The 27,862-nt window shown below is 37.9% G+C and overlaps 1 protein-coding gene across 1 annotated transcript; it reads right to left on the bottom strand.

Moving 5' to 3' along the window:
* Positions 1 to 275: 275 nt before the first annotated feature.
* PARD6B (par-6 family cell polarity regulator beta) lies at positions 276 to 27,627 on the bottom strand. Its single transcript, XM_014059926.2, has 3 exons — positions 27,349 to 27,627; positions 19,256 to 19,478; positions 276 to 4,451 (listed from the first exon to the last, which is right to left on the bottom strand). Exons 1-3 carry the CDS (start codon positions 27,427 to 27,429, stop codon positions 3,622 to 3,624), a joined length of 1,134 nt encoding a protein of 377 aa, XP_013915401.2. The 5' UTR covers positions 27,430 to 27,627; the 3' UTR covers positions 276 to 3,621.
* Positions 27,628 to 27,862: the final 235 nt, after the last annotated feature.

Below are 27,862 nucleotides of genomic sequence, written 5' to 3'. Positions count from 1 at the left end.
AATCAATCTCAAAGAGCACTAAGGACCCCACAGTTCAACCTTGAGCTACAAATAATCTCTCCTATTGATGAAAACTAGAGGTTTGATTGGTGTGGAGGTATCTTCTCTGTCACCACACAACCATCTCTAGCCTTGTGGGATTTCAGGGCTTGCTCCAAGAGATCCCCCCCTTTAAAAAGCAAGGATCTTGTCAAATAAATGTACCTTGGAGGATCAGCAAGGGATATTTCAAAGATCTACAGCCAACATAACAAACCATTCTTTCAAGCTTCAAATTAGCAATAGTCATAATTTTTATTACCAAGTTTCTAAAAAATATGACTAGCATATATGATTAGTGCCAATTGATTTTTGTAAAATCAAAGTTCATTTAGTCGTACATCATACATTAAAGTGGTAAGAAAAATACTGACATTTGAGATTTTATACATGTTCATGTAAAAATTATGTTGCATAAAGTTTTTAATTAGAAAATATGTTAAGTCGGAACAGTACATGACAAAATCCTACACAACACACTTATGGAAGAACAAAGATTTCACAGTTTAGCTTGACTTCATCTGGAGCTGAAAAAAACAGCTCCCAAAAAGTGTATCATTGTAGCCACGTTTTGCTTTTGTTCAGATAAGGTGCACTTAAGAGGCTAATCTGATTCTACAAGGGAAAGTTTAAAATTTTTGTCTGTTCTAAAGGATTAAAAGATCTAAAGAATTTTGATTCTCTGATGAAACAATACAATTATTCACTCTTACATATAATAGAGAAGTTCTAATAAAAAGCAGAGTGTGATGCATATATAAAGTATCTGGGAGAAAACCAGGGGGCCTTGCAGACAAAATATCTTATCCTTTTGGGGTGGGAGGGTATTAAAAGTTGCACACAGGTCAACCCCCTAGATATTTCTCTCTAGTCCAATGTGTGACATCTTTAAGATATGTGGACTTCATCTCCCAGAATTCCCCAGTGGGTTTTAAGTCCACCTATGTTAAAAATTGCTGAGCTTGAAAAACACAGCTCCAGTCAGAGGCTTCCCTCTTTTGGCTTCTCTCCAAGATGCCAACTGATAAAAATTTTAGAGGTAGTAATATGTAGAAGTCTATGTCAGTTATTGTATACTGAAGCTCTCAGTACTAGGACCGAGATCTCTCTATATATACATCTCAAGCTAATACGTACTATATTATGTTTAAACAGCTTGATTTTTGAAGATTCAATAAGAACGCGGTCGTCATAAAACTCTCTATAGTTCTGTCATCCTGGCAACTGCATTACATTGTAATATGTGATGCAGCCTGTCAATTTAGTAGCAGTAAGCACTAGCCTCTCTCCCTCTATATCAGGGGTCTCCAACCTTGGCAACTTTAAGACTTGTGGACTTCAACTCCTAGAGAGTTGGGGGTTGGAAGTCCACAAGCAAAGCTGGCTGGGAGTTGAAGTCCACAAGCAAAGCTGGCTGAGGAACTCTGGGAGTTGAAGTCCACAAGTCTTAAAGTTGCCAAGGTTGGAGACGCTCTATATTAAGAGTTCAAAGATTTTGCCAAACTCAAAAAGAGCTCTGGTTTTCTTGGACATGATGCTGCCTCAAAAATGAAGGATGTTTTTACAGGTACACACACACACACACATACACACACACACGAGTGTGCATATTTATATACAATATATATTTATAACATTCCTCTCATGATACAAGCTACCTGATTGAGGCTACAATCTTAAGGAATGGAAATTAAACACAGTATATAATAAACATTTCCTTAATGCTGTAATTGTAAATACAATAGGTGCAAAATGATAAAACATAATCAAAATGTTTACAGAAATGTAAAAAAAAAAAAAACAGAATCAAGGAGTTAAGCAACACGGCAACCAATATATTTCCACAATAAATTAACATCCAGTTCTTCCACTAAAGTTTTGGATTCCATGCTTCCATGACAGTTAAAAGTTTAACATCTACAATATAATTCATCAAACTAATTCACAGTAGTACCGAACATACACACAGTAATTTTTATTGTGGAATAATTTTTTTCCTGCAATTCTGGATTGTACCTCAATCACAACTACATAAAGAAAAAAAGGTATAAACATATTCCTAAAGGTTAAATATAAAAAATTCCTTTGCTTAGAGCTTTATATAAAAAAAAAGCCTTTTGTCAAAGGGAAAAAAGTTCAAATGATATTTCCCACGTTTATGATTATACAATTTGCCTTCTTTAAAGATCTCTTCACTGTAGAAGATACTTCTAATTGTTAAAAACAAATCTATATATAAGATACCTGATTGCCAAATTTATCCTTAACTTGCACTTGGAATTAAAAACACCACCCAAAAAAAAACATTCACATTATAGATATAATAAAACCCCAGAGTCAACTTCTTGGCTTGGTAGCCTTCCGGGCAAAGGGTTCTTTAATGGACCTGCTCTTAGGTAAAGGAAGTTGCTTGCTCACCTGGGTGTATTGGTAGTGCTCCTAGCAACAATGAGCATTCTCAAAATTCTCTTAATTCCACTGAATGACATAAGATGGGTTAGGTTAGTTTAATTCTAGTTCTGAATGTTTAAAAAAACAGGTAGGGATGGGGAGCAAGATAAAAAGAGTGGGTTTGTCAAGGCTCTTGCAGCTGCTCAAGGACACCAGGTCCTGACACCACATTCTGCAACAACAGAAAATCCCACTACTTTTAATGGGCTTGGGTTGCATTGCAACATTTTTGATCACATCATTTTTCACTGAATGCGTAGATAACTATAAGTGATAGACCTAGAGCAGGGCTGTCAAACTCCCAGTCCGCGGACTGGATGCATCACGTGCTAGCCACACCCACCCCTGGCTTAGCGAAGGGGGAAAAGTCCTGATACGTCATGTGATGCCGCTGTGACACCATGAGTTTGACACCCCTGACCTAGTGTAACAATTCAACTGGCTTTCAATAAGTTGCCTCACCCACTGGAAATTTATTCCTCCAGCGCCAGGAATAAATCACAATACAGTCAAAGATTCATTAATTAAAAACAATAATTATACCTCCCAACTAACCATTCCATTAGTAAAATCCAAAGTACAGTTGTGTGAACAGTTGCAGTAAGATTTATGAAAACTGAAACTTGATCTATTATAAATCATTCCTTAATTTTTTAATTAATACATATTGGGACATTGGTTAAAATGGTGGTATCTCATGTTTAATTACTTTGTTTTATTAATATTTTTAGGTTAAAATAAGGCATTCTCGGGGCTGGATCTCATTTGACTTCAAGAGGTGTGCAATGAGATAAAAATATGCAGATAGACCAAAAATATGATAAGAACCAAAAACTGGCCCTTACAAATGGAAAACAGGACATTATAATACACCTTTTTGAGCAGTAGCGTCATTGTTCCGTCTTGAAAATGTAAGATGAGAGCCAGCCCATGTTTCAATAATAATAATAATAATAATAACAGCAACTCAGCGAGATATCAAAATGGAACAAATGAAGTGAATCACAACTCCATTCTGTTAATATAAAAAGCCACTGAAATATAATAATGAAGAGGTATGTACTGTATAGGTGCTGCCAAGTAGAGATAGTTTTTGGCCTCGTAATTTGAAAAAAAGCAAAGAAAACACTTTCACAATGTGATGATTGTTCCTTCTTCTTCAAAGGTCTTTTGGTCAGAATCCTGAATTTTAAATTCCATGTTAATGCTGCTTGTGGAACAGTACAGATTGACTTCCCTGGAAGAAATGAAGCCGTTCTGCATGGATTCATGGTGGGTCTCAGTTTGTGTCAGTGAATCCAGACTTTCACTGGACGGAGCAGCTTTTGGAATTTGCTGTGGCTCCCCATTATCTTCGATGATTATATCATCTTCATCACTGTCTTCTTCCTCGGGTTGGTAGCGTGGCACAATATGTGGAGTGTAACTTGGAAGGCTGTTATCAGTAGACTGTCCTGAGCTACCAGAAGTCCGACTGTTCCTAACAACGTTGTTCCTCTGGTTTGCTGGTCTCACAGTAATGATCAGATTGCGACTGTTTGCAATCATCATATCTGTAACTTGATCGAGGCTTTTTCCTGAAACTTCTATACCGTTCACTTCTAGGACTTCATCATTAACAGCCAGTAAACCTGTGCTTTGAGCCAGGCCTCCAGGAACCAGCCTGGATATGAATATACCAGGAACTTTTTCTAGCCCGTGCGGGGTTACTCTGACACTGGAGCCATCGCGTATGTAAAATCCTAGAGGCTTCTCAGTTCCGTATTTATAAAGGCGCACTCTGCGATGAGTTTCTGGAAGTATGTCCACATCGATAATCGAAGACACTGGCCTGAAGTCTTGTGGCAAACTAATAACAATGTGTGGCTTTTTCCTATGGTTGTCGGGACGGAGCACATTGGATAAGACGTTTTTCTTCCTTGTCATGGTATCTGTCCCAAAGGCACTGTAGTCTGCATCTTCTGTAGGAGAAGGAGAAAATAATGTATTAGTAATTATTAAAAGGCAAGAAATATTCCAAACAGCATCTAAAGCATCACTCATTGAAAGACAATTCAGTGATTAGAAAAGTAAAAGCAGCTAGAAAAAACAAATGCACAAATGTAAAATAGTGGTAACTATGGGAGACATTTAGGTGTCCTAGTGGACAGTCACTTATACTTAAGCCAGAAGTGTGCTCAGCTGCCAAAAAAGCCAATGCAGTCTTAGTCTGCATTAACAGAAGGGTAGTATCAAGATCATGTGAAGTGACAGTATTGCTTTAAATTACACTGGTAAAACTGCACTTGGACCACTGCATCTAGTTGTGGTTAAGGTAAAGGTTCCCCTCGCAGATATGTGCTAGTTGTTCCCGACTCTAGGGGGCAGTGCTCCTCTTCATTGAGAGGAGCCAGCGCTGTCCAAAGACGTCTCCGTGGTCATGTGGCCGGCATGATAAACTCCAAAGGCACATGGAACGCTGTTACCTTCCCACCAAAGGGCGTCCCTATTTTTCTACTTGCATTTTTTACCTGCTTTCAAACTGCTAGGTTGGCAGAAGCAGAGACAAGTAACGGGAGCTCACTCAGTTATGCGGCACTAGGAATTCGAACCCTAGCTCTGGCATCTGCTAGGGATTCGAATCCTAGCTCTATTCAGAACCCTAGTTCTGGTTACCATAATACAAAACAGATGCTGAGATTCTAGGCAAAGTACAGAGAAGACAACAAAGATGATAAGGGGCCTGGAGGTTAAACTGTACAATGATTGTTATGGGAACTAGATATGTCTAGTTTATCGGGACCTGTCAAAACCGCGGTAGACAAAACCGCGCTCGACGAAAGCGCGTACCTGACGTCATCATCAGCGCGACGAAAAAAATTAAAAATAAATTAAATTGAAATTAAAATAAAATTAAAGCAAGCCGATTCACATAAAGGTAAGGGTTAGGTTTAGGGTTAGGGTTAGGTTAAGGGTTAGGTTTAGCGTTAGGTTAAGGGTTAGCGTTAGGTTTAGCGTTAGGTTAAGGGTTAGGGTTAGGTTTGGGGGGGTTAGGGTAAGGTTTTTGCTTTAATTTTAAATTTACCGCTCACAGCGCGATGTTTTCGTCGCGCTGTGATGATGTCACGTACGCGCTTTCGTCGAGCGCGCTTTTGTCTACCGCGGTTTTGTGGTGGAACCTAGTTTATTGCAGAGGACTAGGAGTGATACGATAGCAGTCTTCCAGTACTTGAGGGGCTGTCACAGAGAAGAGGGAGTCACCTTACTCTCCAAACTGACTGAGGGCAGCACAAGAAGTAACAGCTGGAAGATCATTAAAGACAGATCCAACTAAAGAAAAACTTCCTGACAGTGAGAACAATTATATCAGTGGAATGGCTTTAGAACCCTCCAGAGGTTGTGGGTGCTTCATCACTGGAGGTTTTTAAAGAAGAGCCTGGGCAACCATTTGTCTAGAATGGTAAAGGGTTCAAAGAAGGTGTGGGAATAGAAGACCTCCAGGGTTTCTTCCAGCTCTTATTCCATGCTCTATGAATTTCTTTAAAAAATCATTTCGCTTAAAGATGATATTAGGACCATGATAGATTTGGGGATTGTAGCACAGATATGACTGCTAGAAAAGCAGAAACTCAAAAGCTTTTAAACGAAGAGTCAATCATTTGAGGTAAGAGGTGTACTTGAGCAGTCTTTATACCAAATGTACTTCTATGCTCCATTTCTGTTTTTACCTCTCAAGTTTCAGCATATGAGAATAAAAAGCATGAGGATGGGCAAAGTGCCAGGGGAACCCATTGCTGCCAAGTATCTGGATAACAGCTAAATGACCTGGTTTTAATCTCTTGAAAACAAATACCATTCCACAAACCTGCCCTCTTCCAGAGTAAGCAAAATGACTGGCAACAGACTAAATAAGTAACATATTTAAACACTGGAAGATACTTTTAACAAGTGGCTGAACCATAAACTAATAATCCTGGCAACCTGCACAGCAAGTAGAAAAATTATCCTCAGCTACTGCAAAATGCTTCATTTCTTCAAAGAGAAGAAAATAAGTTTTGATGAAATACTTGCATTTCTATAGCAATAGCACTTAGACTTATATACCGCTTCATAGTGCTTTACAGCCCTCTCTAAGCAGTTTACAGAGTCAGCCTATTGCCCGCAACCATCTGGGTCCTCATTTTACCCACCTCGGAAGGATGGAAGGCTGAGTCAACTTTGAGCCTGGTGAGATTTGAACTGCCGAATAGAGTCATATTTAACTTGTAAATGTTGCAAGGGAACCAGTTTCCCCCCCACATTTGACAAAAAAAGGGTCTCCTTTCAGAGCAATACGGTTTGAAAATCAGAGCTGAGGTAACTGGTACGCAATGGTACAACATAACAGAGTCATCTGAAATATGCTAAAACCTCCAGAATCTTGAAATCTATTTTGATAAGAGTATTCATACTTCCAGGAAAATTATCTACAGATGTCTAGAAGATGTTGCAAGCCTCTTAAAAGTTGCTTTATTCTGACATAAACATAGTTGAGCTCATTTTCAATCAAGTTACACATTATTGTTTATGGCCTTTCACAACTTGCCACAGAAAAACAGTATGTAAATTGTTTCTCCGACAGAAAACAGATAGTAAATAACTCTATGTTTTGTTAGGGACTACATAATTTGACAAAAAAACTGTACACCTTACAAAAGCCGTCATAGGAATGTTCTATGACGGTAAGAACTCTAAGCAAAACTCGATATTAATGAGGAACAGTGATAAATTCCAGTAAGATCTCACTTATTTTTGTAAACTCAAAACTCTACACAAACCAGGGGAGAATATCAGTAATGCCAACAAGCTGTTTTCCATGGAATCTAATCTGTTCTACTTAAACCTCTAGTGGAAGAATCCAGATAATATTTCAAGTTCCTAAACAGTTAGAAAATAATCCAAGTCTCTGTTATTTGAGCAAGGAAAGAGTGCATTCACAGAAATGGGATATAAATTAAAAAACAAACAAACTTGACATTAAAAAAAAGAAATGGGAGAGGGATCTTTTTTTAAAAAAAATATCTATATCTACATATCTACCTATCAAAATTTGATTCATTTGCACTTCCATATCACATATCAATTTAAAGATTTTTATGTAAACATCTTTTTTTTAATTTGCTTCTGCAATACAGCTTTCATTGTCTCCCTCCCCCCCCCCCCTCACTTTCTCTTATACCTAAAGAACTATGGAACATAATTGGGTGTACATAAAGTGAATCCATGGATGAAAACAATCAGTTGCATAATGGCAAATGTGTATAACACAAATCCTGAATAAAGAAAAAGAAATCAGTACATGTGACAAGCCCTTTTTTTAGTTATTGTCAAAATTGGATTCTGGGACAAAATAGACATGGAAGAAAAGAAAAGTAATTGAGGTGAAAATAGAACAATTTCAGAAAAGAAAATCCTGTATTAATAGATAATTTTTTTCAACCGAATAAATGGAAAGTGAGCATAAGAAGAAAGGATATGGAGACTGCTTAGATCAGTGATGGCAAACCATTTTGGCACTGAAAAGGGTGCGCACATGCACAGTACAAAGTACAAAAAATGGAGCACTGCACGCACTCTCATCTGAGCTGCGACAAGGAAGAGGAGCTGCCCAGGGGGCATGTATGCGCTAAAATTGAACTTCTGGTTTCCAGCGCGCACATGTGCGCCGGCTAGCAAATCTTCCGGTTACATGCTGGCTGGCACACATATTCACCCCAGAAAATATAAGACCAGCTTTTCTGGTTTTCAGCACTGCCACATGTGCAAAGACCAGCTAATCGTTGCATGGGCATGTGCGGTGGAAACCCAGGAGAGGAATTGGCAATGCTGCGTGTGCCAGACGACATGGCTCCGCATGCCACTTCGGGCACGTGTGCCATAGGTTTGCCATCATGGGATTAGAATAAAGTGAAAAAATACTTTAAAATGCACCAGAAGTGTGTGATGTTAAAAGGAAGAATAAATAACATAAACTTGGTGGACTAATGATGTTAAAAAAGCGAAGGAGGAAGAAAAAAGATACTATATAATGAATGTAGAGAAACTGGTATTAAAGAGAATGCAATCAAAGAAAGAAAGGAATGTGAAAAGGCAGGAAAAAGGCAACATGATTTTGAGGGAATTTTTTTTACTATTATGGAAGGATTACATATACTCTGCCCTCAGCAATGATATTAAAAATACAAATGATGAAATGGATTGGCCTTAAACAAAATAGAGAGAATGCTTGAAGAAATATTTCAGCTATGTTTATAGCAGGGGAGGGTTGCTGCTGGCGTTACTGCCGCTTCGCTTTGCTTCGCATGCGGTTTGCTGCATGCACGTGTGCAGTGCGTGCGCATGCACAGTTGCCTGCAAAGTGTTCTGCACATGCTGGCAATGCCAGCGGCGACTGGGGAACTGGTTTAGAGGCATGGCCAGCCTGGGTCGCTGCTGGTTCTGTGACCCAGTCCAACCAACCACTACCGATTCACCCGAACCGGTAGCAACCCACCTCTGGTTTATAGGTATAACAGTGTTATGTTGAAGAGGACAATTGACGCTAATGCTTTAAATTTAAAGTTTTGTGGGACTTGTTTAACGTTAAGTTTGAATATTCTATCTATTCCTTAAGACTGGAAGAATGACATTATTGTCTTCCTGTAACAATATTTTCAAACTGGGCAGTTTTAAGATATGTGGACTTTAACACACAAAATTCCCCAGCTGAGGAATTCTGGGAGTTGAAGTCCACACATCTTACTCTAATCCTATAACAAAGGGGAAAACTAGAATTAAATTAGCTAAGTCTCTCTGGGAAAGTAGTTTGATAGAATTTGGACTGAAATAGCACGAGAGGTTATTTTGGTTTGCTTATTTGGATCTTGCATAGTATTACATTTTTTCCTGTTCTTATTTTTTATTTTTATCATTGTCCACCATCCAGAGTCACAAATTGTGGGGGCAGCAGCTTTAGAAATTCCTTAAATAAATGGAAGACAAATGAAAAATGGGAGTATGTAGCATGGTTTTGTGTTAGACAGGTTTATTTTAGAAATGCATAAATGTCATTTATTAGTGACTAGAAAACTTTTAGGGAGTTTGTGCTGAAAAATGAACTTGTGATTTATGGGTTTCAAATTTAGAAAGGGTCAAATTATGGAAAGGAAATTATGATGTAATCTTAGAGAAAGTGGATAAAGTATAAATCTGTAACCGCTATCATGAAGATCGAACACCTTTTCTTTGGAATTGTTCCTCCCCCACTCACAATTTCTATTTCTTTTTCTATATTTCTTGTTCATTTTTTAATCACTTTTCTTTATACTTCTTTAATTCAAAATGTGTACTTTCTAATTCTGTTGAAAACCCTCACTTATAATTAATTAAAAATATAAAGGAGTGTGTAAATGTAATTAAAGTTACTGTCATTTGTAGGTTTGAGTAATGCTTTTGATAAGCTGAATACTTGGCATGAATATGGAGTTAAAGGTTGGTTGCTGAACAACTCAAGAACTTTTGATAATGGGAGTAAAAAATATGACCACGACAAATGGAATATTTGGGGAATAGTTTAACTTTAGGAAGCAGGGAATAAGATAAAAGATGTGTGATGTTCTTTGACTGGTTGATATAAGAAATACTTATGGTGACATTGGAGGTGAGTTAGTTGGGGTTGTGAATATATGTTTACGTTTATATACATATGATCCCATGTTAATGGTTGAGAAACCAAATGATTTGCAGCAAATCTCAGACACTGTACAATGCAACAGGAATTGTAGAGCTGAACATTAATGTTCAAGGATCAAGGAAAAATACCATGAATAACTAAAAGTGAGAAATACCTTACAAGTAGAGTAAGTAGTGAAATTTCTGTAGTTTGCCAGAATGCTTAGGAAAGATGGGGAAATGGATGGAGAGAGATATTAAAAAGAGAACATATCATTGTGGTACTTTGTCAGGGGTAAGTATCTATCAAAATGTTGGGAACAAGCCAGGGAGGACAGGGAGGAGGACTCAAGTGGGAAATTAGCCTTGAATCATGGCATAGCTGCAAGAGATCTAGAGATGACACCACGACCCCAAGTTCCATGAAACCTTTTCCATCTGTTTCCAAAGGAAGCCAAGAAGTCTGGGGAGATTCCTGTATTATAGGCAGAATATAATAAAGCAATTGGTTTGAATTCTACATGAGTGGATCAGGTTGCTTGAATCTGACATAAAACAGGCGAATGGAGAGGACTAAACCTCACTGTTTCCTTGCCCCTTCCCCAGCCAGGCCTGGCAAATGTGTTCAGCAGACAAGGCTCACTGCCTTCTTGCTCTCACTGTGAGCTTCCCAGGTCTGCGGCCTCACCCAGTGCTTAGATCTTGAGCCAACAGCAGGAGGAAGAAGATAGCAAAGTCAGTTGTGGGCAGTGAAGCGTGACAGTGAGGAAAGACGGGGAATGTGACAGGGCCTATATTATAGGCAGAATATAATAAAGCAGTTGGTTTGAATTCTACATGTGTGGATCAGGTTGCTTGAATCTGACATACAGTACAGGGTGTCCAAACAAGAAGATTGGGGGGAGTAAAGATACGCGGATGGGGGAGTTGAAGTGAAGGCAAGCACATCAGAGCAGGAGAAGGAGGAGATTCTCGCCTAATGACAGTGCTATCCTAGCTGAACAACCACAACTGAGACTACCGAAATTGCCATCGCTAAGTGGTGCTGTCATATGAAGTTTTGCTTAATGACCACATCGCTTATTCCACACAGAATATTCAGCTTTCAAATATTGTTCTGAAATTAGAGAACTAAACACCAGTAAATTCTGGTGTTTCCGATCAAAGAGATCAAGCTCCACTAAACATTATTCAAGAAAGAATATCAGCAAAAAAATCATCATCATCATCAGGTAAAAATGCTTGCTTTATGACTTATCTGCTCTGGCATACATAATTTCTTTCCTTTCTTTTTCTCTTCAACTCCTCTATTTTTTGTGTCTTTTTTTAATTTGGAGAGTGGGTCTCTATCTGTTAATGGGAGCCATTTTAGAAATCAATTATTTTCCAAATTTGGGGATTAAAACTATAGTAAAGTACCTTTCTTTTGCATTTTTCACAGTGGAATGAAAACCTGTTTTTATTATATAGATTAAGATGGCTAAACTCCTAAATATTGGGGTCACAGGTTATCTCAATTACAATGTTTATACTGCTACCATGCTCCCAGTATAATTTAAAATATTTCTGGACATCCACTAAAGCTAATATTTAGTTTTTGATCACTTTGGTATTTGATCCAGAGAACATTATATATACCATTTTGAGGAAAGAATGCTAAAATTTACTAAATGAAATGCAAACTGTTTTGAAAGCTATTCCAACATAGCAGTAGGTGAGCAAATTTTTAACTGAGGTTAAAGTTAAGTGTAATTTTCTCAGTGTTCAGCTTCAATCCAAGTTGAAAGTTCACTTTATAAGATATCAGTTTTTTCAAAAGCAACACTGTTATCTACATTTAAATTAGAAAAGTTCTTGAGTTTTGTTAATCTTATTCAGCGAATATAAAAATAATGAAAAACTACATAAAAAGAAGTATCTTATAAACACACACATGTGTCATTTCTTCAGTGTTGTCACATGAAAAGATTTATCGGTACTTAAATATTTACAAAATGTGAGGGGCTGTACTCAGTTCTGTGATATACTATATATATGTGTGTGTTTCTCTGTGTGTGTATATATACACACACACCACACACTATATATGTATGTATGTATATGTTTATGTGTGTGTATACACACACATATACACAATATATATATATGTATGTATGTGTGTATGTATGTATATATGTGTGTGTGTGTGTGTGTGTGTATATATATATATATATATATATATATATATATATATATATATATATATATATATATATATATATATATATATATATATTCTATTTTGACAGGTATGAAAGGCACTGATCACTATACAGTTGGTCACAAAGTAACTTTTAAATCACTATTATAATTGTGATTGGTCTCCACGACCTCACTAAATGAGGGCTATCTGTATCTGCTTTATGGCACAACAGCAACACACAGTAGTCTGGAGACAGCAAACCAATTCACATCAACACTTTTTATTAAAAAAAATAATGTTCATATAACCCCTAAAACTGCTTTCCTCTTCAGATCATGTGATATTCTAAGCATCTCAAAAATTACAGATGGCAAGTTAAGGTATGTCTTAATTTTCTTATCAATTCCTCTTTCATGATATGTCTCTCAAAAAGTAGGGAAAATAAAGTAGCAGAAAGGAAAATTCTGCTCTGGGGTTGACCCTATATCATTTTTCTGGAGGACTAATTGATGTTTAAGCATAATTAAATGGATTCAGACAATATGCTAAGTGGTAGATGACGCTGCTTAACCAAGAGCAAACTTGGTCATACACTATTATTGAAAGCTTCTTACCTTACCATGAAATAACTATATTTCTGGGTCTGAGTGACATTCTGACCTAAACCAAAATACGGCTGAGCATGCAATTCTCTAAATATATATATACAGTATAATTAAAAACTCAGCAGGGTGGCATGCACGACTGCTTGTGATAACCCTTGAGTAATTTATTTTAAGGAGTATTCTTCCGTACAGAGGAACCATTGTTCTTGCAACAACTAATCAGTTTAAATTTGCAGCAGTAAGAAACCAGAAGTAAAAGCAGTTATCATAAGTAACTGGCTACAGGGCATAAAAGATGAATTGCTTTTAAGAAATATACTCACTGAGGTGAACCCAAATCTGCATGCTGAATATGCCACACAGATATCACCTAAGGTTTGCATCCACCAACTACACTGATTTAAACCACCCCAAAGCCTTTATCAGACATCTACAGCAAAATATAAATTTATGCTGTATTGTTTGTACTTGACCGCCTGTCAACTCCTCTGAAAGCATGAATTGACAATAAGAATAGTACCATTATACATTGTACATGCAATAACCTCCCCCCTTCCGCCCTTGCTTGTGGAAATTTTTTGTTTGAAAAGTGATAAAAATGATTATTTCGTCTGAATATTTTGAAAGTCACAGTAAACCTTATAAGGTTGTTTTAGCATTAGCTTCTGCCAATGCAATCTGCATTTGAGCAAATAGGGCTAATAAATCATCTGCGGCCTAGTTTGCCATTACTCTATGTAGACCTCAAGTGTTTCCACTGCTATTCTTTAATATGCACCAAATATTAGTCAATGTTTTGTATCCAATCATGAAATTCCATTTGTACAAAGCTTCTACTACAGGCAGGAATTCATAAATATTCTGCCAGTAGTTATGCAAATAAGTAAGGACGTGAAAAGCCCCCCCTTCCACATTTTTTGCAAGCATAACAGTAATTGCAAACACTTGCAAACATTAAAAGAAAAGTGCTGTTAAAGTGTATCACCTTATGCTAATATATGCAAGGTTTGAAAGCAAAGATTGTGTGAGAGTTTTTTTAAAGTGCACATACATCTATTTATATCTCTTGGATGAAGACGTAATTGAGGAATTATATTCTTTGTTTAATTGGTAAGTAAAACTAGACAGAGTTTCTTTATCTGCATTTAATGAAGTCATTTCTCTAATGAGCTGATATCTGCTATTAGAGTTTACTATTTCCTGCCCTTTCCACGCTATCTTCCAGGAAGTTACAGGTTCCAGAGATGGTTTGCATGTGGTGGTGATGGGAATACACATTCATACCCAGATTTCTTGCATAACTTTGGATGTACTCCTTATCAAGAGACACACATTCTAAATTCCTGAGCAAAAATTAAGCCTGATAAGAAAACCCAGCCTTTTGCAAAGGAGTAGAAAAGTTGCATATGCGGAGGAGTATCATTGCAAAACGCTGCTTTCAGTGCAAAGGTCTAAACTATTAGATTACTTCTCTTAATGGCTATTGTGCAAGCGGAACTACTTTTTTTCACTCTTAACATTTCCGCAAGCATGTCTTCTTTCACTGTACTATGACCAATCTCTCTTGATATTTTTTTTTCAAAAAACCCTATTCTTTAACCATAGAGTTGAAAGAAGCCACCTAGGCCAATCCCCTGTTTAGGGCTGAAATCCAAATTAAACCACCCTAGACAGATTGCCCTCTAACCTCTGATTGAGCCGATCCAATAAAGGAGGAGATTGTCATCTCTGGGCAATTGGTTCCACTATGGACTGCTTCTATTTTAGATTTTTTCCCCCCGCATTCAATGTGAATCTATTATTTCTCCTTACCACAGATCTATTATTGTATGTCCTGCACTCAAGAATGGGACAGAACAGGCCCTGGTTATCTTCCTAAGATCGTAATTTTGAACAAATCTCATTTAGCATAGCTAAATGTAACGTGCAGAAAATTATGCAACTGAATTCAGATACATAAAAGCAAAAAGCAATCTACTCTGTAAGAATCAAGTTGGGTTAAAGAACTGCAATTAAAACATGAAAGTAAAGGTACAGGTTTTTGCTGTCTAGTTGTGTCCTACTCTAAGGGGTGTTGCTCATCGCTGTTTCTTAGCCGAGCGACCCAGCGTTGTCCGAAGACACTTCCATGGTCATGTGGCCAACATAACTATATGCTGAGATTAGTGGTGGGTTCTGGATTCCGTTGCAACCGGTACCGTTGCAACGGGGCCCAGTGTCCTCCACATGAACGCATGCAGCTGCGCACATGCGTCTTTCCATCCAGCGACGCCTCTGCAAGCTGCCGTGACGTGTCAGCTGCTCGGTGGAGCATTGTGCAGGCGCTGTACGTGCCATGCGCGTGCACAGCGCCAAAGGGTTTAAAGACAGGTAAGGAGCGGAGGCGGGCGGGTGGGACCTCCGGAGCACCATACCAGAATGATACCCTGTGGTCTGGGCAGGCTCTGGTACGCCCGTACAGGGGCGTACCGCCTGCAACCCACCACTGGCTGAGATACACAGAACACTGGTAACTTCCCACCGAAGTGGTACCTAATTACCTACTCGCATTTGCATGCTTTCGAACTGCTAGGTGGGCAGGAGATGGGGAAGTAATGGGAACCCCAAGCAGCTTTCACACATGGTTTCTGGGATTCAAACCCAAGCAGCTTTCCAGCTGACAAGCTCAGCATGTCTAACTGCTGAGTCATCGCACATAACATAACGATACACACAAATCTACACAACGCTAGTCTAAACTTAATTTCAAAGTAATTCTGTATCATAAATTTAAGTGTACCAAGACTTGTGTACTGAAAACATTTTTATACAGCATAATTGTAAAGGAGGTCTTTACTACATCCAATCTCTGTTTTTAGAATTTGTATAAAATTATTGAATTACCAAGCAGTTAATGAACAGAAGAGGACACAATTGTTTCAAAATCTTTCCCACAGGTAAAATACAGGCTAGGAAGAGGTAAAGAATTAACATTATAATGAGTCTAGCCACAGGTTAGGAGGTAAAACCCAGAGGGTTGCTACATATGATCCCCTAAAATATACTACTATTTTAGCCATTACAGAGCAGTGATTAAAAAAAAACCCTGAACAAATATACTCTAAGAGCCGGTTCTCAGTATTTGTAAAACCAATATAAAATTTCAATCTCTTTGTAAAAAACAGGAGCTGTTTCCTATGCAAACTTAGAACTGCAAAACTCTTTAAGGTAGTTCGCCAGAAAATATGGATGCATTATATATAAATCGTTAGATAAGCAGTATACATACAGTACATGGAGTTTAATTGTAAGAAATAATCCCAACCTTACAAAGTGGATTATTTGCTCTAATCATATGACTAGTAAAAGACTTTAGCCACAGTTGCTAAATTTGACTTATGAATCAGTCTCTTACTTCAAGAGATTCAGCTTAAATCTTATCAAAATTGACACTGGGGAAATAAATAGGACAGAAATGCTGGGGAAACTGAAAAACACAACAAAAATACCAGGAGCAAACCTTTGATATCAGAAAACAGGAGAGAGCAGAACTGCAAACATCTTTACTTGTATGCATACAATACAATGGGAGTTACTTGTGTTAGGACTGTGGCCTTAAATATATGGTTGTGTAAACAATTGGATTATTTGGCTCTGGGTTCAATAATTATGACTTGCCACTGAAAGAGAATGACTGGGGCAACCAACAGGCCTCTCTGCTTTCACTCAGAAGCAGAATGGATTCTTTGTGCGACTGTAAAACACAGAAATAGACACTATCTTGGCATATCCAAGCTATTTAGATTCCAGAGTACAATACAATGACCTGATACACTGGCTATACATGAAATTGGCCACTGGAATGTGTATTCCATTGTTTACTAATGTTCAGCTACCATTCACTATTCAGCGTCCCCATCATTATGTTTAATACACATTTCACAGTAGCCAAATAAGTTTGCTCTCAAGAGTACTTTGAACAAGAGAACATCAGTCAAACCTGACTCACAGAAAAGTTGAAATACCAATGGATTTTTCATTTTTATTAGCTGTATCAGAGAAATATATTTTAAGCCCTGTCAAATCTATCTATCATCTATCATCTATCTATCTATCTATCTATCTATCTATCTATCTATCTATCTATCTATCTATCTATCTATCTATCTATCTATCTATCTATCTATCTATCTATCTATCTATCTATCTATCTATCTATCTATCTATCTATCTATCATCTATCTTCTATTTATCTATCATCCATTCATCCATCCATCCCCCTTTTTCCATCCTGGGGGGGAGGGAGTCAAAGCAGTGGTCACTGGAAACAAGGCTTTTTCTGTCGATGTGTCCAAAATCAGAAAATCCCCCATTCCTCAGCACATTTGCCAAGAACCATTGCCCAGTTCCCAAAATGCATTTAAAGCTTCTACTGCTGATTTTTATCTCTCTAGTCCTCCATGTAAAAAAAGTATAATGGAGTCATAGAAATTGCTTCTGCCTTCCTTCTTTCTTGAGTTTCTTCTCTTTGTTCCAGATCATTCATATCTGTCCATCATTTCATACAGAGCTAGTGTTTATTACAGACAGCCCTTGATTTACAAGTTATAGTGGCACTTTAAAAAGTGACATGACCATTTTTCACACTTACAACCATTGTGGCCTCCCATGTTGCAGTGTTCCGGTGTCAAAGTCAATAGGGGAGCTAGATTCTATGGCAAGGAAAGTCCTAAAATGGGGCAAAACTCATTTAACTGCCTCGCTTAGCAACAGAAATGTTGGGATGAATTGTGGTTGTAAATCAAGGACTACCTGTACTTCCACATGTAACGCAAACTCAAATTGTGCTATCCTGCTAATCTGAGATTCACTTCCTGTAGGATGTTCTCCTTCAGCTGATTGCTTATATAAGCAACAGCAGTGGTGGGATTAAAAAAATTTAACTGTCAGTTCTGTGGGTGTGGCTTGGTGGGCGTGGCATGGCTTGGTGGTGTGGCAGGGGAAGGATATTGCAAAATCCCCATTTTCTCCCAATCAGCTGGGACTCGGGAGGCAGAGAATAGATGGGGGCGGGGCCAGTCAGAGGTGGTATTTACGGGTTCTCCAACTACTCCAAATTTCTGCTACCGGTTCTTCGGAACTGGTCAGAACCTGCTGAATACCACCTCTGAGCATCAGGCATAACCAGCTAACTTTATTTCCTTCTCCTCTTCCATGCGACTCATTCCGTTCTGAGTAAAACAATTAATAAGAATTGCAATCTAATTCAAAGAACTGTTTTAGACTAATAAAACATCTTTTATCTAAAGAAGAGCAAGTCTCATTTCACACAAAAAGACAGCCAGGCTGTTGTTTCTTCTTTGCCTGAGGAAGCAGTGCATTTGATTGGTAAACAGCGCTTAAAAACTGCAGCTTCTCCCATTTGGGCAACAGTAGAAGTAATGAAAACACAAAGGGAGGAATATGTAGCCAAAAGGCTCCTTCTTGCTCCAACCACAGCTGACTGGATCTGAAGAAGGGCAGAGATGTTACCTCTGGCATGAAAGCCGGCTGAGTGACTTTGGGCCAGTCCCTCCCTCTCAGCCCAACCCAGGGTTGTAATTGTGGGGGGAAAGAGGAGGAGGTAGAACTACTTATGTACGTTCACCCCATTGAGTTACTTGTGAAAGTGTGATACTGGCAGGATAAAGACCTAATTAAAAAAAGATGCTTCTCAATGGAGCTTTTAAAAACAAACAAACAATTAGATAGCCATGAGTAATTTTAAAACTTAAGAGTAAGGCTCTATTTATTAATATGCCATCTAAGATAATCGAATTACACATTTTTCCATCTAATTGCGTGTGTGTTTTTAGATTGTTGGGACAAAATGCTGACACTGTAAACCGCTTAGAGAAGGCTGTAAAAGCACTATGAAGCAGTATATAAGTCTAAGTACTATTGCTATTGCAATTACTTCATGCTAAAGTTCAGCAAACAAAATTCAAATGCTGCACGGGAAGTAAGAATGATATTTAAATTTAAGCGACCCAAGGATTAAATTAAAGGTGTTTCTGTTGACAAATCATGTGCTGTGAAAAATGTGGGAGGAGGGAAAGTACCATTCCATTTAATCTTGTGTACTGAAACAAAACAAAACAAGATGGAACCCACTGCACTTTATACAATTTTAGATCATGCAACAAGAAGAAAGCACAGAAGTAATTCAGGATTTCAAATGATTCAGGAGTTCTCACGCCAGCACTATGTGTAATTCCAGCAAAAACAAATAAAAAATAGCACGCATTTGACATAAACCCATTGAAGACTGCAATACTAATGAAATGCTTACCTTTTCTCTGAATAAAAATCCGAAGCAAAGGATTAGCAGTAGAGACCGCTTTGTGGTAGTTGTCATCATTATTAATTGGTAGGAGATCTCCGTGAATGTCTGTATATCCAACTAAGACCTCAACATTGGGTATTTTGTGAACATGCTGAAGTAATCCATAGAATTCGTCAAATCTGCCAGGCTTTGCTCTTTCCAGAGAAAAACGTCGGAACTCTGCACCAAACTATAAGAACCAGAAAACATTAGTAACACTCAGACAATAGAAAATGTATCAGAATACTTTATAATTGTCAAATGGTGGAGATTGCACCCAAGATAAGAAAATGAAAGTCCTTGTTCCCAATCATTTATGAAATGTCTATCTAGCTTTGCATTACAGTACCATTCTCATTCACAGATGTTCCCTCTTTTATCCTTCGGTGATCTCTACATCCCAAAATACTTCACATATGGTATATATAGCGAATTCTCACTTATCATGATTCAATAGAATATATGTAGCTCAGGGTTGAACTGTGGAGTCCTTGATGTCAAGTGTGGTTGTTTGCTTGCAGATGTTTCATTACTTCACTAAATATCACTGCCATGAAACATCTGCAACCAAACAACCAAGCCCAGAGAGCATCAAGGACTTCACTTGGCATGACTGCTTATGCAAGATCACCCTACAAGATCAGAAATATGGGTTGAGTAATGTTCCATTTTAGGGAAATTTGTGAATTTCAATTTATAGGTATTTACTTTTAAAATGTTTGATCTAAAATCTGAGAAGCTAAAAAATAAATTGCAACTGCATATAATTTATTTAACTTTTTAAAAAATCTGGCCTAACTATATGACTCTGGGCAGTGTACAATAATGAAAATAAAGCACAAAATAAAACAAAGTTTAAAACAGAACCACACATTAAAAGAAAAGTAATATACAAACACACTATGGCCAAAATCCCATTGAAATAAGATGGTGGAACTGCCAATCAAACATGGCAAAACAGGGCAACTGTCCCCACGTTATATTCCAGAGGGAGTAAGTAAATCCAACAGGACCAAGAAGAAGGGCCTTTTCTGTGGTGGCTCCCTCCTTGTGAAACATCATCCCTATGAAGAAGGTGTTTGGTCCCCATTTTGACACTCTTTCACAAGGCGGTCAAGACCTAGTTTTGCCAACAGGTCTAGAGAACCCAGAATGGGATGGAGCTCATCAAGTAGTTCATTTGAACTGATTCTTGATGCCAAGGGGTGAAGTAGGGTTATTGCTTTATATTGTTTTTATATTGGGTTTTTATTTTTGTAAGCTGCCAAGACACTGAGAATGAGTTAGGCAGTCATATAAATTTTCTTAAATAAATAAATGTCAAGCCACTGGTCTTCCCTTTCTCACTAGCCCCAAGATCTCTTGACATTCATATAAGATTTGACACATGATATTCAGTAACTTGAAAAGCAGTAATTACGGCACAGCAAACAAATGCATCTATACATTTGTATTTTTCTCTTTCCAATAAAACAAACCCACAAATGAGTTCTCTATCCAACACAATCTGGCTATTCAGTAAGTATGCACAGGATTACACAGTAAATCTAAGCCGGTTCCCTTTTACAGGTTCCCCTGTAATTGAATTCTACATCCTCTTCTGTTACAAAATCCCCCCCAACCCCATGTTCTTGCTCACTCACTTCATAGTCTGAAATTTATTTGGAAAGGAAATACCAAAGTACTTCTCTACATCCTTCTAAATCATTATCTTCCTACCTTTGGAGGCTATTATTTAATAAGGAATGTGGTAAGAGCATTTTACACCTGAATGGACAGGATGCTGGATTTCTTTTGGTTCGTACATGTCACCTACAGCCCTACACAATTATTTAAACCTGTAATATCAGGCGTGCAAGTAGAAGAGGAAATGATAAATATAAGTTTCCTTTTCCAATAATTGCACCTGTGGATATTCCATATGTTTCACTCTGTATATCTCATAATGCCTTTGACAGAAATAGCAGCAGAGAAAAGATTCAAATGGTATTTTCTACATTTAAATTCAATCAATTAACAGAAAAAGCCTAAAGATAAAGATGCTTTTCCAGCTCTGCTGACAGCATCATTAAAGCAATTGGTCATATTACCTTCTTCCAGAGTATTTTTTCAACTTCTTCTCTGTCTAGCCAAACAAGGTTTAAAAACATGTCAAGACAACATGCTTAAACCTTTAAAACCAAAGTTTTCAAAATGCAGAAGGAACAAGGAAAATACAAATCAACCACTCCCACCTACCGAAGTCTAACAGAAATTATAATGAGGCAAAGTAACAGGAATTAATGATTATAGCAATTGGAAATCTTTATATATGCATGTTTGATCAGTTTTCAAACTGAGGTTCAAGTGTATGTGAATTTCAAACAACATTTCAACTTGCTTGGCCTAAATTTTTAAGAAACTTGATACATTTCCAACTTCGCTAAGGCCCAAATTTGGCTTAAATTTTATAGAGGCTTGCATGCAGACTTGCTGCCGGAGATTTTGCCTTAATCTTCAAGACATTCCTGACCACCTTGATTTTACAAGACCATTTTACATAGTCAAAGACAAGCATTAATGGGGATCTATGATTTTGCCATCTACATGCTTCAAGAGGGCTTTGTTTTGGCTGATACAGTAGATTTTTAATGCTGATTAAAGAGAGAGATTTAATCTCTAATGCAGTGGTTCCCAACCTTTATTTGGCCATGCCACACCTAAGCCTTTTCAAAATCCTGATCCCTCCCCCCCCCAACATATAATTCTTACTTTACTCAACAAGTGAACTCTATTCACGTGGAGGAAGCCTAAAAGGCCATTAACTTGGTTTAAGTAAGGTTCAAATTGCCCTCATTAAAAATCAAACTGAGTCCCTGTGGGGCATGGGCCCCAAATTGGGAACCATTGCAGCCCTCCCTTGGTTAGAACGGACTTATTTTCCGTAGTTATTTTCTTGTCCAACTCACAGAATTCCTTCATTCTTGCTAGATTTGATGAAGCTAGATGGGAGTTTAAAAGCACTCCATTATAAGTGTCTTTGACTCTCTGACTGATGAAGTAGAATCAGTGTCATATCTATTTCTTTCTCTCCTTTATGCTCTGGCTGAGCTTTTAGTAAAGATTCTGTCAATCAACGATAATGGAGCTCAACAACATGATGGCACAGGTAGTCCTCAACTGACAATCATTCGTTTAGTGACTAAATTTACAACAGCACTGAATAAAGTGACTTATGATAATTTTTCACACGACTCTTGCAGCATCCCCATGGTCATGTGATCAAAATTCGAACACTTGGCAACTGGTGTGTATATTTATGATGGCTGCAGTGTCCTGGGGTCAATCACCTTTGATAAGCAAATAAGGAAGCTAGAGTCACTTATCAATTGTGTTACTAACTTAATTGCAGTGATTCACTTAACAATTGTGGCAAGAAAGGTCATAAAATGGGACAAAATTCACTTAATTGACTTGCTTGGCAATGGAAATTTGGGGCTGAATTGTGGTTGTAAATTGAGGACTACCCATAACAGCTATACTAAACAAAATTATACAGATAGGCTCAATCAATTTCCAGAAAGCCGGACCTAAGAGAACATCCAGGTTTTCAAAGATATACAAAATGCCAGCAGGATTATGATCAAGTGAATATTAAAGGACATAGTGTTCCAGCCACAATGACAGAGAAGGCAAGCTTCCTGGTCCTGCCAGATGGTATTGCTTAATAGATGGGAACTGGACCCCACCTACCTTGCCAGAGTTAATGAGATAGACAGAGATGACCAGAGAAAGAGGTCCCATAAATAACCCTGCCTCATGAAGGTCTTTATAGGTAGTAATCGTCTCCTTGAAGCCTATTGGGGGGGGGGGGGCGACGACCATAGTAGCTTGCACAGCAATGGTACAATATAGGCATACTGAGGGGCACCCACAAATGTCTGCATCACTACATATTGGGTCAACTGCAGCTTCTAACTGCTCTTGGTGTAGACCACATTGCAATTCAGATGACCAAGGCATTAGCAACTGTGAATGGCTCTTCCTTCCAATACAATGATGAAGTTAGAACTAGTTGTGAAAACAGTTATCACATATGGATGAACTGATCAAAGAAATAAAAAAACAATCATCCCTATGGTGTCTTATTAGATTTATATCTCAGCTTTGTTTAACCCAGAATACCTCTTGCCTTCTATTTTCACCACAACAATCCTATGAGGGTGACTAGTATGCAAGAGATCAACCTCAATACTCCATGTTTGCTTGTAAAACATTTAAATAAATGGCCTTAATTTCAAACTATCTTACATCCTTGTAAACATCTTTATTGTTGAAAGCTGCCTAGAGTTGCTGTGAGCAAGTAAGCAACTATATTACATTTTCTAAATCAATCAATAAAATCCTATACAGTCCATTAACTTTATATTACACAATAATCAAGCAAAACAGATGTGTTGTGTTGCCATACTTGTGTATCTAAAATTTTTAAAAAACCTGCATGAGTAACTTGTATGATATTGGTAGAATTGTAGGTTGTTTCCAGATATTTACTCTGCAACATTTATGCTTTGTTCCTTCACTTTTCCATGATCCAATCTGAGCCAATCTTGTTCAGTACTAGTATTTTTATTCAGAATATTCTTATATCAAAGTACCAGAAAAGACCTATTTTTGTCCTATAACATCAATAAACTTGTATGATATAAAAAGTGGATTAAGAGAAAGTGATTGGTACAAAGTCATCCAGAGAGCTTCCATAGCTCATAAAGAATTAAAAACTAGATCAGACACCATAACCATCGATACATATTGGCTTTCCATTGTTCACTTATTTCTTTGAGATTTGATACTTTTTCCATAGGACAGGAAATCTGATTTTTTTTAATAAAGAAAACTGAGTCTGCATTTATTATTACTCTTCCATCTTTGTTAGAATACTTTGGAAGATTGCTCCTTTAGCTTATCAATTTTCTTCTTGCATGCTGTCACTTTCAATACTGTCTTATATCTTTGTGTATTTCTTATATTTATAAAACAATTAAGCACATACTTTTTCTGTTTCATGTTTTTTCCTACTTTATTCTATAACAATGTTCCCATCTATTTTTTTAATTAAGCTTTGTTACAGATCATTAACAGATGTATACTTAAAAGGGTAATAGCGATGTAAAAAATATCTTTTCCTGACCACATCATCATGCCATAGTTAAAAGATCAAGGATCAGATGAAAAATGAAAGGGAAAATATGATATCTCTAGGCTCCACTCTTGTTCAGGATAAAAAGTTATTTTAAGTCTGTCCCACACCTTCAGGATTGTTCAATTTCCTAATTTAACTTTATAAGTATAAAAATATTTATAGTGCTAGATATCCTCTCAAAATGCAACTATTGTTGAAAATGCAGTTATGAAATAATTGTACTTGCTACACATGAATATAACATGAATGGAACATATTTTCCCTGACTAGTGCCAGTCAATTTTTTCCAATTCTTCATGTACTGTACAAAATTCAATGTATGCATGTGTAACACGCCCCCCCCCCCTTAGTTCTCTGTTTATGGTCCTTTTACATCATTCTATAAATATTTTCCTATTTTCATAAAGCTTCACTACAGATCATTAACAGTTGTATATTTATTAGGAAAAGATAAATAAACATTTAATACTCATTAGCTTTTGTTATTCATAATTTAAAAAATAAACATTAGAGCTTTAGGAAAGTTTGATTTCATGCCATATTTCCTTTATGCAACAGTACATGTTCAAAAGAAACATGAGAAGTCGTAATACACATGAAGTATTGTTACTCAGATACAACTTAGAATTGCAGTTATTCCTTCATTTTCAGAAAGCTTTGGAACTAGCACTTTAGAAATGCAGCCAATCTATAAAATCTGCATATTATTGGGTTATGATGATCAGTGCAAGCAAATTAATTGTCTTAGTAAAAAGAAAGTTAAGAAGAATATAGGAAATACAATACAGAGAAGCTAGACTAGTAATGGATTAATATTTTAAAGGAGTGGTAAACCTCACTATATAAATAGGGAAGAGAACAAGAATATTGTGGATTGTATTTCACATTAAATCTAAAATCCTGGATGCCAGGTAAAATGTGTTTTAAGGATCATGCTTGTTGCTTATCTAAAATTTTAGTTACCTTCAATAAAAGGATTTAAACTATAACTCACAGCAATTACTGTCAAAATATAGTTTATTCCTCTCGGTGCTGAAGAGCAATGCCAAAACACTTCACCCAATCCACTAATAGCTAACACAAAAGTAAATGAATGATAAAACGTTCTCTCCTAGTCAGACTATAGAGTATGACACATCCTGTTACTCAAAATGTCATGTGTATCACAGCGCACCACTTTAATTTGTGGCATGACTACACAAATAATACAAGGCAGCTTAATCTATAGAAAAGTATAATGAACTTGGGTGTGTACAAGAACGTAGAAGTTTAGAAATCACCTCAGGGTAGCTATTTTGTATAGGTACAATTAGCTTATAGTTAGTAAATGACAGGGCCTCGGAGTATTCCAAAAATCCCCTAAAATGGAAATAGTCTATGCTTTTTTCAAAAATAATCCACTGCAAAATTGTATTATTACATCAATTTTGTTTACTTTTAATATCAGAACTCGAGCACCTAGGTGTGCACAATTTCAAAAATGCTTTTGAAATTACTGCTCAGTAATGTCAAGGCTGTAGTTCAATTAACATGGCTAAAGGAAACAGAAGGCTCAAAATGGCATCCCTTATACCCTTTTTGATAAGAAATTCTACAAGTTTTTAAAATGTGATCTGATCTGCAACCAGATTAAAAACGTTTAAACTCAAGAAAAAAAAAAACAGGCTGTTGAGGACAACTTCTGAATAATGCAGTACATCACATCTTTTAAATGTCATCTAAGGTTGTATGGCACATTGCAGAATCTGTGGATTAACAGCTATGGCTGGGAATGGATAGGGTGACTTCCTCAGGTAAGACAGATACTTGATTTTAAAAAAAAAAGAATACTTCCCCCACTCCCCCCAAATAACAAAAGGACAGAATTCTAATACAATTTCTGAGATTCTTCTCTCTGGGCAAAACTAGTTATTACAGCATGGAACAAATATGCTGTGCGTAGAGGGGAACGCAAACTGTGGCAAAGAGGTAATGCCTACACATAACCACACCCTATTAGTTTATACTAATTATGAATATTGGCCTACATCTCTTAGTTCTATAATCATCCATACTCCCTTTAAAGCTTCTTACTGTATCTTTACACAGACACACACATTATAAAGACAAGGGGCAATTCCAGCATTTTCCTGTACAAAACAAAATGGTTAATACTTAACTCAGAAGAATTAAGTCAGCTTCTAATGAATTCCCACATTCAATTGTTGGAATTAATCATTTAAAGTACATTTTTTTAATGAACCGGATCCTGCTGATCCAATCCCTACCTAGTCCCTACTCACCTTCCAACAAACACTTAACCCTATATGAAGGTCCGCTACCATGTCATAAGAAGAGGGTAGGTTTTAGTTATGGAAAAATGAGATAAATTTGTTTCGGGTGGGCAATGCATCATCAAACCACGCAGGTAACACACATAGAATGTTGTTTTTTCTTATCACATCTTAATCCTAATCTGATTTTTTTTTTTAAAAAGAAAGAGGTCGTAATTCAAGGCTGGTGGTGAACTGTACTCACCACCTCGGATCGAAAGTATTTCCTTACACCTTATAGCAGGTACAATGGGAGGGCAAGTAGGCGGATGGGATTATTAAACCCCTCAATAGAAATGCCCTCTCTACATGATCAGGAACACGCTTCTGTCTCCCCAACCCCGCTACAAAGAGGTAATAAAAGCCAATCCTTAATTAAACGAAATCTTTCCTAGATCCCCGAAACAAGACAACCGCCTCCCTTTCCAATGTTCTCTTCCTTCCTTTAACTACAATTAAAAAAAAAACATTTTAAGGGGTGGGAATGAATTCTCTCCCCCCCCCCACTCCCAGCCGCTGAATCCCCATACGAGGAAGCCCATTCCTCCTCCCACTCCGTCACCCACTTTGCTCTTCACTTCCATAGTGGCGAGGCCGCGGCTTCCCCCGCTACTACCGCCTCCTGCACCTCGTTGGAGCCGGTTCATGCCGCGCGGGAACTCGAAGGTCGGCTCGGCGGGGCGAAGCGAAGGAGGGGAGGGGGGAGAGCGGCTCGCAGCTCAGCCGCCTTCCACTAACGCCGCCTCCACCCGCCTGGCTCTGCGGAATAGCCGACGCGAGCTCGCCTGCCCGGGAGCTAAAGCAGAGCGTGCGTGCGTACGTGCGTGTGTGCGTGCGTCTGTCTGCCGGGCCGGGCTGCCTAGCGCTGGCACCTGCACCTCCAGGGAGGGGGAATCGGGATGGGGTGGGGGAGTGATACTGTGAGCAAAGGCACGCATGCGCGCGCGCGGGCCATCCGCGGCACGGGATGGGGTGGGTGGGAACCGCCGCACCTGCGAGCCCTTACCGCGCCTGCGCGCTTGCTTCTGCAGGAGGAAGAGGAAAAAGAGGCGATACACCTGCTAAAGCAGTGCCACGGGG

This window comes from Thamnophis sirtalis, unplaced genomic scaffold (assembly GCF_051295495.1).
Source record: "Thamnophis sirtalis isolate CommonGarterSnake01/CBP01778 unplaced genomic scaffold, rThaSir2_p1.2 scaffold_7, whole genome shotgun sequence".
NCBI classification, from domain to species: Eukaryota; Metazoa; Chordata; class Lepidosauria; order Squamata; family Natricidae; genus Thamnophis; species Thamnophis sirtalis.
This window is presented reverse-complemented; position numbering and strand designations above follow the sequence as displayed.

Coding starts and splice junctions, on each gene's coding strand:
- PARD6B (XM_014059926.2), bottom strand. CDS start 27,429: ATGAACCGGCTCCAACGAGGTGCAGGAGGCGGTAGTAGCGGGGGAAGC. Junction 19,479..27,348: donor CTATGGAAGTGAAGAGCAAA/GTGGGTGACGGA, acceptor TGGTTCTTATAG/TTTGGTGCAGAGTTCCGACG. Junction 4,452..19,255: donor GATTTTTATTCAGAGAAAAG/GTAAGCATTTCA, acceptor CTTCTCCTACAG/AAGATGCAGACTACAGTGCC.